Here is a 12,111-nt window from a genome sequence, read left to right as displayed (position 1 = left end):
TAGCTGAAAAGTAGAAACAAACCAAATGTCCATATGCATTTGCTTATGCATCAGGTGCATAAGCAAAATGTGGTATTATCCACACAATGAAGTAGCTAAGCCCCAGAAAAGAATGTATTTATGATAGATGCACAGCATGCATGAAACTTGAAAACACTGTACTAGGTGAAAAAAGACACAAAAAGCCACATATCGTATGATTCCATTCGTATGAGATGTCCCAAATAAGGAAATCCACAGAGGTAGAAAGCAGGCTAATATTTGCCAGGCACAGGGGATAGGGAAAATTGGGAGTGATTTCTTAAAAAAAAAAAAAAACAGGAGTTCTTGTTGTGGTGATGGAATATTCAGCAATTAGTGGGGATGGCTGCACGATATTGTGAATATACTAAAAGACCAATCAGTTATACTTGAATGGTGAAGTGTATGCTATTGTGAAATGTATCTAAATAATACATTTTTAGAAGTTAAAAAAGTGAAAATCTGTCCATCTTCTCTTCCATAGCTAGAATTTACAGACTACTTGTTATAGGCCTGGTATGTTTGTAAATGCTTTACTGCATGAACTGATTTAATGCTCAAAACAATCCTATTAGGTATCCTTCCCAGATAAAGAGTTGAAGTAGCAGGAGGGTAAAGTCATTGGTCGAGTGTCTGTTTCTTTTGTAAGTGGCGGAGCTAGGCTTATGAAATCAAGCAGTCTGGCTTCAAAGCTCATGCCATACACTAACTTACCAGGAATAACTACCATTAAAAGTTGGGATACACCCTTCGAGATAATTTTCTTTGAGGGAGTGCATGTGCTCACATGCACGAGTGTTATAGAAGATAAAACACAGGAATAATACTGGGGGTCAGAAATTATCCACAGGCCAAATCTGGTATCACCTGTTTATGTGTACCCATAAGCTAAGAATTCGAGAGTGAATTTTTCAGTGCTTGGAAGAAAAGAAAAAAAAAAAGCAGAGTAGCATTTAATGACATGTGAGAAATATATATAACTCAAATTTCAGCACCAATCAGTAGTTTTATTGGAATGCAACCATCTTCATATAAGTTTTGTCTGTAGTTGTTTCTATGCTACATGAGCAGAGCAGAATTAGATAGTGGTAACAGAGACCTGCATGGAACGGCAAAGCATAAATTATTTTTATCTGTTTCTTTACAGAAAAATTTTGCTAAACCCTGGATTATGCTATACATGATACTATAAAACTTTGTCACTAAACATTATATTATGTTCAACCTTCTAGATTTCAAGATTTCCTTAATTTCTTTAAATAACTACAAAGAAAAATATGCACCTAAAATTATTAAACTGTTTGCAATGAATGGAATGTTTATGACTCCCCTCCAAATAAATTCAGATGTTGAAATCCTAACCCCCAAGATGGTGATTTTAGAAAGTGGGCCTTAGAAGGTAATGAGGTGATGAGGGTGGAGCCCTTCTGAATGATATGATTGTCCTTATGAAAGAGATCCTTGGCCGGGCGCGGTGGCTCAAGCCTGTAATCCCAGCACTTTGGGAGGCCGAGGCGGGTGGATCACGAGGTCGGCAGATCGAGACCAACCTGGTCAACATGGTGAAACCCCGTCTCTACTTAAAAAAATTACAAAAAATTAGCTGGGCACGGTGGCGTGTGCCTGTAATCCCAGCTACTCAGGAGGCTGAGGCAGGAGAATTGCCTGAACCCAGGGGGCGGAGGTTGCGGTGAGCCGAGATCGCGCCATTGCACTCCAGCCTGGGTAACAAGAGCGAAACTCCGTCTCAAAAAAAAAAAAAAAAAAAAAGAGAGATCCTTAAAGTTCATTTGCCCCTTTCACCTTATGACATTACAATGAAAAGATGGTCATCTAAACAACAGGCTCTTATAAGACACCAAATATTTTAGAACCTTGATTTTGGATTTCCCAGAGTCCAAAACTATGACAATAAGTATCTGTTGTTTATAAGCTACCCAGGGTATGGTATTTTATTGTAACAGCTTGAAAGCACTAAGACATCATTTCTCTACTAATGAAAATTTCATGTTTTTAGGCTGGGCGCAGTGGCTCATGCCCATAATCCCAGCATTTTGGGTGGCCAAGGCGGGCAGATCACCTGAGGTCAGGAGTTCGAAACGAGCCTGGCCAACAGAGCGAAAACCTGTCTCCACTAAAAATACAAAATATCACCAGGCATGGTAGCATGTGTTTGTAGTCCCAGCTACTTGGTAGGTTGAGGCAGGAGAATAGCTTGAACCCAGGAGGCAGAGGTTATGGTGAGCCAACGTGGCACCACTGCACTCCAGCCTAGGCAACAGAGAAAGACTCTGTATAAAAAAAGGAAAAGAAAGAAAGAAAGGAAGAAAGAAAGAAAGAAAGAAAGAAAGAAAGAAAGAAAGAAAGAAAGAAAGAAGAAAGAAAGAAAAGAAAGAAAGAAAGAGAGAGAGAAAGAAAGAAAATTTCATGTTTTTACCAAGTTGTTCTCAAAACAATTGGATTAATGTATTTACTTTCCAATGGATATGAAAATGACCTATATTTTAATAGGCCAGGTCACCTGGACTTTGGGAAGTTTTATGATGTATGAAGCTTCTTCCCTTAGCTGCTCAGTAGCTTCCCAATGTTGATGTTGAGTTCTCAGCTGAATCACCGGTTCAGGCCAATGTGACACAGCTTATACAGAAGGACACAACTCTCACTGTTCCCAACTGCTCTACTACCCTTTCCTAGCTTGGTCCTATTCTGTAGAAACTTCTGTTCATTTAAAAGTAGTCAAGGGCTGGGCGCGGTGGCTCACGCCTGTAATCCCAGCACTTTGGGAGGCCGAAGTGGGTGGATCACGAGGTCAAGAGATCGAGACCATCCTGGTCAACATGCTGAAACCCCGTCTCTACTAAAAATACAAAGAATTAGCTGAGCACGGTGGCAAGTGCCTGTAATCCCAGCTACTCGGGAGGTTGAGGCAGGAGAATTGCCTGAACCCAGGAGGTGGAGGTTGCGGTGAGCAGAGATCGTGCCATTGCACTCCAGCCTAGGTAACTAGAGCAAAACTCCGTCTCAAATAAAAAATAATAATAATAATAATAAAAAGTGGTCGAAAAAGTGGTAGAGTAGCTACAGCCCTTTTGCTGTCCCTCTTTAGTGGACACTGTGGTGTGCAACCAGGTCCCTCTCCCTTTAGGACCAAGGCATTTATTCTGCTACTGCTGGCAATTCCTGACTCTCCGTTGTTTCCCCCTTTGGGAATTGCCTTCAGTTGAACCCCCCTTGCCCAATATCATGTCCCCTTCCCAGAAGCAGATCACAGCTTTTAAGTGGTCAATTCAAGAATGTAAAAGCCCAACCCCCTTGACCCTAGGCAGAACAGTTATGAAGAACCGTCTCACTCCAGAGCTCCTTGTAGATAATCCAGGCGTCTATTAACTATCAGCGAGACTTCTGCCCAAATTTCTCTTCCTACAAAGATGTTGCCCTTTTAATATTATACCATAAATTATCTGAGCAAATATGAGTCTGAGTCTGTTTTCTAGAAAAATTAACCTACAAAACCCCTCTCTAATTCCTGCCCTCTCTAAGAAAGTGGGATGTAATATTTGTTATTATATCCAAGTTTAGCAGAATAAAAAGAGTGATATGGCTCAGCCTCTTCGTCTCTCTTTTGGGCCAACCCCCATGCATGATGGTGCACTGTCCTCCTGCTTGTGCCTTTGTAGGGAAACTGAACAAGGGTTAGGTCTCAGATTATGTTTTTCAGAGAAAAATCTGAGCAATCATCAATCTCTTCACAGTAATGGAGCTCTAAATTGTATAACAAGAAAGGTATCTATGGGAATCTTCTCTGAAGTCCAGATTTTCCCTAGAACTGCATGTTCCAGAATCTAAATTTAGCTGAAGGCAGATAAGTCTAATTGTGGCAGTAAGTCTAATCTAGAATTTCCAATTCTGCCTGATCAATGATTATGCTAATAATTTGATCTTTCTTTTCATGATGCCTTTGTTTTCTCAATTGGGTCAAAACTTATGAAATAGGAATGAATCCTGATGACTGTCCTAAACCCAGACTGACAACGGGCAGCATTCCACGATCCAGGAGGAAAACCTTCCTCTCTCACTATTAGCCATCTTAGGTGTCTAATTCACCTAGTTTTACCTAATTTACTTATACAAGGTGATGTTATCCCAGCAGTCCCTTAGCAAGGGACACACCTTAGTTCAAACTTCAGCTTGGACATATAAAAATGCAATTTAAGCAAGTAGTTTTCTGAACCTCAGGTTCCTTTTTCACAAATGAAACTAACAAGATCTCAGATTTGGTTTAAGAATTTAAAGTAATAGTGTGTGTGTGTGTGTGTGTGTGTGTGTGTGTGTGTGTGTGTATAAACTACCTCAGGTAATGCCTTATATTGTGAGTAATAAATGCTCATTCATAGCTCTGTAAGTATGAATAATTATTATAAATTATATCCAACTGGGTCCCCTCAAGAATTTTCAGAGAACAAAAACCCACGTCTTCTTCCAAAACCTGTGAGAATGGCTTTTCATCGTGATGAGATTATTTCAAGCAGAAATCCTGTAATAAGTCAGTGAATCAATCTCATACCAAAGTGAACAAGCACAAAAGTAGGCCATCAAAATGAAAGAGCAACAATCGCATCCATTTCCCCCTTACTGGTAGATGTCACAGAGGGAAGAACACACCCTTTGCCTGCTAAGAGCATTGTTACTCTCGCCACATAGGTATCACGTAAGACAGAGAAGAGCCTCCTGAGACCTGCTGCCCGTGACGGCAGCTGCCAACTTGGGAACTTTATTAGAGTTGATGCCCCAGGCATCAAATGACTCCCAAATTGTCTTTATTCTGTTGATATGTGGCAAAGGAAGAAGGGAAGCCCGTGCTGGCTGGTCCCACAACATACTCTTCTGCCGAGGGAGTACCAAGTCCCCTGACACTTTGTTTAGAAAAGCAGCTTGAACCCAGCCTCCATAGGAAGCTGAAATGGGTTAGATGGTGCAATGATCAGCAATGAAAAGCTCAGTGGAGAATGGTTAACCAAAATAAGAATGTTCCGCTGAGGTCACGGGAGAGGTACAATAAAGCTGGACATTTATGACTCTGGGGAATTATTTGTTGTGAACTATCACCTGATTAAGGGTTCTCCATACTATAAAAAAAAACTAAGGAAGGAAAGAATTTCTTTTACTTTTGGAAAGAGAGTTCCACTATACCACGAAATGTTCTAGCGAAAGGACCTGAGACCCACCACTTTGGAATGTAGACTCTAGGGATGCAATGATCAATTTGTCTTTTTGGACTCTGATGCCTGTGAATTCCTGAGCTCAGAACTATGAATACTATGAATATGACTAGTCTGGTCCAAAAATCAGGCTCAGACATGTAACACCATAACCTTCAGAACTGGTGAATTTCAGAGAGGACACGAATGCTCTGTGAAGAAATTGTTTCTTACCGTTTGTTTCTAAAGCTGTTGGATATAAATTTTATAGCAGTCTTTTAAGTCTTGTGTTATTTAAATCAGAGACAAGGAGAGAGGAGAGGAACAAAGAAGGAGGAATAAGAAAGGGAAAAGAAGGAAACGCAAAAGAGGGTAAAGCCAGGGAAGGAAAGGGGGGGAGGGGAGGGGGGATGGTAGGGCAGGAAGAAAGAAGAACAATTCATTCATTTAAAATATGTTCATTAATCCTTTTTCACAGGGCTACATTATAGACTATGTTTCACAAAGCAGTTTTTATAAGTCATACATAAGGCCTAACAAAAAAGGAGAGGAAGAAAAATTACCCAAGTGTGCTATTTCTGAATCCTATTAGGCCTAACACATGGTATAATGCCCAGAGATATGGGAAATTTGAAAAATGGCCTCAGTTCTTTGTAAACAGAAGGTACCAGAGATTTTATTTAAAGAAAGCCAGACTACTAGCTGAAAAGATGAGAGAAAAGCTCTAGACCTTTCTCGGGCTGTATTTCATGAGCTAGTCATACCAGTTTCTGCAGGAATGCAGAAATTATTGCAAAATGGCTAGGTTCCATAAACATGTTGGTAAAGTTTAACTTTACAGATAAGAAAACATAATTTCAAAACAAATTTCCACAAAGATCCACCCCTTCTTAAATTAACTTTTTCTTGTTACAGAAAGAAGGAAATCCACCGGCTCACCTGTATCAAATCCCACACTTGGCACTATGTCTACTGTTCCATGAAAGGCTCCGGCCCATGCTGAGGTAGCAGTGGTGACTGTGGGCGGTTCTGTCTTTGTGATGTCACACTGAGGAGCAGGAATCCTGGCTGCATGCACTGAAGGCATCAGCAGAGGCCCATAGGATGGATCCAGGGCAGAGCCAGCAGGAGGGTGGTGATGGTGGTGATGGTGGTGGTGGTGGCGGTGGTGCATGTGGGCATGGTGCCGCATGTACACGTCATGCATATGGCTGTAGGATGGGCTCACCTGAGATGTCAAGGGATAAGGCCAGGACTCAGACGCAGGAGGGGGAGGGGCTGGGCCAGTCTGATGCAGGCTGTGTCCTGGCCAGGGACTGGGGTCAGCTGCAGAAAAGGTGCCAGGGGGTCCAGCGACCTGGAAGTCAGGATGAACTCCCCCCAGACAGGGTGCAGGTTGGGGCTGGTAAGAGCTGGTCCAAAAGGAAGTTGAGAAACTATTCCTTTGGCTTGAGAGAGCTGAGCTGTCTGAGAAGACAGAAAACAAAAAACATTATTAACATAAGACTCAGTTTTGGGATTGAGTTGCCTTTAATTGTCCAATAATATTTAACAAGCAGTCAAATTAGCATACACTCATATTCTCCTCAAACAGGGGCAAATTGATTCCAGGTTGGCCTCTGGGCTCGCAAGCCAGTGGGTCCATGTGCAGGATGCAAAGTGTTGAATGAGCCTCCCTCCATTTGCTCTGCTTGGTTTATGCTGTCACAGTCTGCGCTAACGTTTGCGATTTGGGGATTGAAAAATTTCATTTCCTTCTGAGTACCTTGCAGCCATTAGGTCTAAGAGGACGTCATAGCTACCCACTTCACTGATAAAGAAAGCTTAGGCCATAAATGAGGTTTATATAAGTTGGAAATGATCATTTTTACCAACTTCTAAGTGTAAATACAATTTTCATTTAAATGAAACATGTTAACGCCAAAGGTAGCAATGGAAGTAAGATTATAATTACTTATGCTCACTAACGCTCATTTTCCATTCAGTAGAGTGTATTCCAGCCTTATTTACTTATTTAGCTAGTTATTTTCTGTGGAGATCTGGGAGTCTCTAGACCAAGAACAAAAGTGGTTAACATTTCATGACAGTATCAAATGTCCAATACTATGTCAGGGGTTTCCCATGGATAATCTGATAGGAGTTTCATTCCAGGCCTATGGGATAATTATTGTTATTATCCCCATGATGAGAAAATCCCAACAGAGAAGTCACCTGAGGCTTGAGACGGCAAGAATGGGGAACTAGGCGGCCTCAATGGCCAATGGCTGGTACTCTTCATAAAGTGCCACAAGGCGACACAATTGTAACTATCAACATTTAGAATTTGGAGAAGATCCTATGGAAAACGATGAGTGAAGGAAATTCAAGTAGAGGTCATGTGTTTGAGGAAGTATTTGGGGAAGAGAGGAAATATCAAAAAACAGCACTTAGAGACAAATAAGAAAGAGAAAAAACCATCCCCTAACTCTTCATTGATTCATTTCCTACTCAATCATGATAACACATTTATATATGACCTACTATGTATTAAACATAGGCCTCATGGATGACCAAATGGACATTACTTTTAATCACAACCTGCAGAAGGATAGAAAAGTAAAAACAGACAAGTGCAAGGTGACATGGTTGGTATTCTCCCAACAGGAAGCACGGAGAGCACCGACCCAGCTTAGAAAGTGAGAAGTGGAAGCTGACAGGCTGAGTGGGGCTAGCCCTGGGAAGAGAGCTTTCAGCAAATGGACCAGCATGTAAGAAAAGGCCATATATTATACACACACACACATACACACACACACACACACACACACACACACACACACACAGGGGGCGGGGGGGGAGAGAGAGAGAGAGAGTAGGAGCAGAATTTGAAAGAAACAAAGAGTTCAGTAGGCAGAGATAACAAAAGAAAAAATGGGACTGTTAAAATAAAGACCCAGATGGGTGTAGACTTGCTGGCCATGGTACCGAAGGTGAATTCTATGCTGAGGTAGTAGGGTCTCAAGGCTTTGAAGGGTTTTAATCTAGAAAGTGACATAGTAGAATCCGTTTATAGAAAGATCAGTGCCTCCACCTGTAGCCTGTCGCCTACGGTGTTGTATAACTGAACAAGCACTGGGCCGGGAGACCAAGGAGCCCGGCTTTGATCCTAGGCTTTACCCTATCTCATTTTATCAACCCACATGGACCCATTGATCTTTCCATGGCTTACTTTATTCTGCTGCAAAAATGAGGTCTTTGACTTCATTAACTCAAAGTATCTAACAGTCGGTGAAGTGCCCTATGGATTATTTTTATCTATAGAAGAAGCTATTTTCTGAAGACATTAGTTATGCAAGTTTAAGAGAGTGTTTTTATACTGGATTCCACACAGAAGAACCTCGCCAGATCCGTTCACTGAATGAAGGGTATGAATGAAGGACAGCTTAAGAAACTTCAATCAACCACCACTCGTGTCATTTAATTAACATAATTAGGCTATTACTGTGGTGTTTGAACATTTTCTCTCCCCTAAAGGCTACGGCAGCAGCACTGCAAGCTCCTCCCCTTTATCTTGGCAGCAGAGCTGTGATCATTCACCCCATCGATCTTGAGGTCAAGTAACTATCCACAGTCAATTCCTTCCTCCACTCTATGTCCACAGATCTCAAAACACTTGGAGGAAATCTAGGAATGATGTTCTTCAAAAGGCAAAGAATGGAAGTGCACTCTTGAAGTCTTCAAACAACCTCAGGAAACTTTTAACCGAATGACTTCGTTTGGTCAAAATCACAATTTATCCAAAAATACCACCTAAACTCAAACCGACTGGTATTGAGGTACATGTTTTCTTCAACAATCGTCACTTTGCAAAATATGAAAAGTACTATTAATGACGAGAAGGAAATTCATATAACCTGTGAGAAGAAAATTCAATTTGCCTTAGATTATGGTCATTTGTAGAGTATTTCTGTCATATCTACAATGAAAGCCATCAATGTTTAAAGCTTAAAAACTCAAGTTTATAGAGGCTCCTTATTCTACATAGGTCATCTTTGCTACCACAAATCAGCTGCTTTGTGATCAAATCCTTCATTCTGCTGCTAACTTCCATATCCTGGAGGGGCTAGAATCCTGTTAGGAAAACTGTTGAACCCCGACCACAAGTACTAGCCAGAGATACAGAGTTCCCTTTATTAAAAACCCCCATTAAGATGTCAAAAGTACACCGAGTATATAGCGTTTCTCTGTATACTTTTAGTCTCACTTATATGTACATGGAGCCAATCTTATTTTATAGATGCTCGTGCATTTTCAATATGCACACAAATGTGAATAATGAATGAATTCCTTATCAAAAATATGATTGGTCTATTTATGAAGTATCATACCATGATTAGTGAAGACATTATTAAGAAAAGCAGAAATCTATTTTCAGAAATGCACTCCATAAAGATTGAACCAAGTTTAAAATGCTCCAGGGAAAAATAAAATTAAAAGGAACTTAATATTTTCCCAGTTAATATGTCTCTTGAGATTAATATAAAGTTTGCAAAGATCTATGTAGTCCATTAAAAAAAACTGTTGCATTTATAAGTGAAACAATATTGGATTGAAAATATGTTTATGAAGTTTATACTTCAAAATCACTATTTGGTATCTTGCTTGTTTAAAGAATCTTGATGCAGAGAAAAAGACGATATGCTTTGTTTCATGGCTGAGAATCAGTGTGCTTATTTCATATGTATGCAAATTTTTTTCATTACATGATTCTTTGCTTATGAGTACTTAATCACAGCCACATTTGTTGAATGAAGAAAACATGAAAAACCGCATGAGCTATTTTAATGCAATATGACATTTCAGGTTACTGGAGGCAATATAGTATTGTATGCTATTAACACTATGTGGTGACTTTGGATTCAGTATTACCTGATATATAGATGATGTTCACCTCAATATTTGAATGAGGCTAACACTGACACTTTAATACATACAAAAAGTCTAACTATAATTTTGTATCAATTTGCATTTGGGGTTAAAAATATTACACACACAAACATACATACACAGAGGTTTATTTCTAGACAAAAAAATGATAATATTGACATATTGTCCAATATAATCCATTCAAAGCAAACCTAGTAATCTCACTATCTGATTTAGACCAGAAATATATTTTAAAGACATGAAAGAGTTCCACATAGAATACCAGGTATTTCTTTCAATTTCATAATAGTTGGGATACTTTTTGGATTGATTCTAAATGTCTCTTTATTAAACACACACACACACACACACACACACACACACACACTCCGCCAAAAACCAATATAAAAAATTGTCAGGGTAAAAATGTAGGAAAGATAAGATTCAAAATTTAAAGAATGATACACCTTATTACTTAATTTTAAAAATAACAAAAACTAAATTAGAAAGAAAATGGCACAATGAAGTGTTGCAAAACCTCCAAGTCATCTTAAAACTTTCCAGAAAGCACATTATTCAAATCAATTATTGATTAAAAACATTATCATGTTAAAAGGTAACATTTTTATGTTTTTTATTAATATCAGTTAAAAAACAAAATTCTACTCAATCCTTAACCTAAAGTGTTCTGGCTGTAACTTCATTGTCATTCTCTTGTTCTTCCTGTGAAAATAAATGACTGGGTCAGAGGTAAAAGGACATGTGTTCCAGTGTTTCCTGTCATTCAGTAATTATGCATTCACATTATGTCCGAAGATTGCCCTCTAGTTACTTTCTTTTAGAGTTGCTCAAAATGGGCCTTGTGACTCTACAGTGAGGTTCAATGGGTGATGTCAGATGCCGATACTCCTTGGAGGCAGCAGGGTGAGATAAGTCATGCCTCACTTTTTTCCCCATGTCTTGGTCCTGAGGACATTCTGTTCATTTCCAGTATCAGCCAGTTCATCAGACAGGCCCTCCTTTTCCTTTCTCCATTTGGCCATTTAGCTTTTGTACTTATTTTGAGAGTTCTTTCCTATGAGAATGAATTGCTCAGGAAGGCCCTGTGTACATCGATGAGCCAACAGATCACTTTCTTTGCAACTACGGTATCAGATTTGCATTCAGTATGGTTTTACGTCAGTGATCTACTCTGCTGTGGCTTGATGTGACTCCCTCCCTTTTCTACGACACACATAGACACATTCTGTAAAGATCAGTGCATAGACAAATTTGAAGCTAATGTTTAGCTCTGTGCTAAATTAGTCATATAGATTATTTTTAAAAAATCTTTATAATAACTCTAGGGAAAGGTATCAATAAACATATTTATATGCAGATAAGGGAACACTCATATTCATTAGATTTTCTTTCCTTCCTTCCTTCTTTCCTTCTTTCTTTCATTCTTCTTTCTTTCTTTTCCTTCCTTCTTCCTTCCTTCCTTCCTTCCTTCCTTCCTTCCTTCCTTCCTTCCTTCCTTCCTTCCTTCTTCCTTCCTTCCTTCTCTTTTTTTTGAGATGGAATCTCACTCTGTCTTCCAAACTGGAATGCAATGGCACAATCTCGACTCACTGCAACCTCAGCCTCCTGGGCTCAAGTGATTCTTCTGCCTCAGTCTCCCAAGGAGTCGGGATCATAGACACCTTCCACCACAACTGGCTAATTTTTTTATATTTTTAGTAAAGACTGGGTTTCACCATGTTGGCCAGGCTGGTCTTGAACTCCTGACTTTAGGTGATCCACCCGCCTTGGTCTCCCAAAGTGCTGGGATTACAGGCATGAGCTTGTTAGTTTTTTATTAATGGAGAAATGAAATTCTCTCAACCCTATTAGAATATACAGCAGGATTAAAGGTAACTGGTGAGACATGGCGCCAAATAAAATACATATGTTTTCTGTCACTGTTTGCCTTACAGCTGAAAAATACCTAAAAAAAAACTTTCCCAGC

General features: G+C 39.7%; 1 protein-coding gene across 4 annotated transcripts in view; it reads right to left on the bottom strand.

Annotated features, from left to right (window-relative positions):
- Positions 1-12,111, bottom strand: part of VGLL3 (vestigial like family member 3) — a 49,668-nt gene that overhangs the window by 21,200 nt on the left and 16,357 nt on the right. For all 4 annotated transcript variants that reach the window (XM_035282927.3, XM_035282928.3, XM_035282930.3 and 1 more), the window contains exon 3: positions 6,159-6,686. In XM_035282927.3, the coding sequence (XP_035138818.1) occupies positions 6,159-6,686 (528 nt within the window). The remainder of the gene's footprint in view (positions 1-6,158; positions 6,687-12,111) is intronic.

Source organism: Callithrix jacchus, chromosome 21, assembly GCF_049354715.1.
Source record: "Callithrix jacchus isolate 240 chromosome 21, calJac240_pri, whole genome shotgun sequence".
NCBI lineage: Eukaryota > Metazoa > Chordata > Mammalia > Primates > Cebidae > Callithrix > Callithrix jacchus.
Note: the sequence above shows the minus strand (reverse complement) of the source record. Positions and strands in the feature narration are given on the sequence as shown.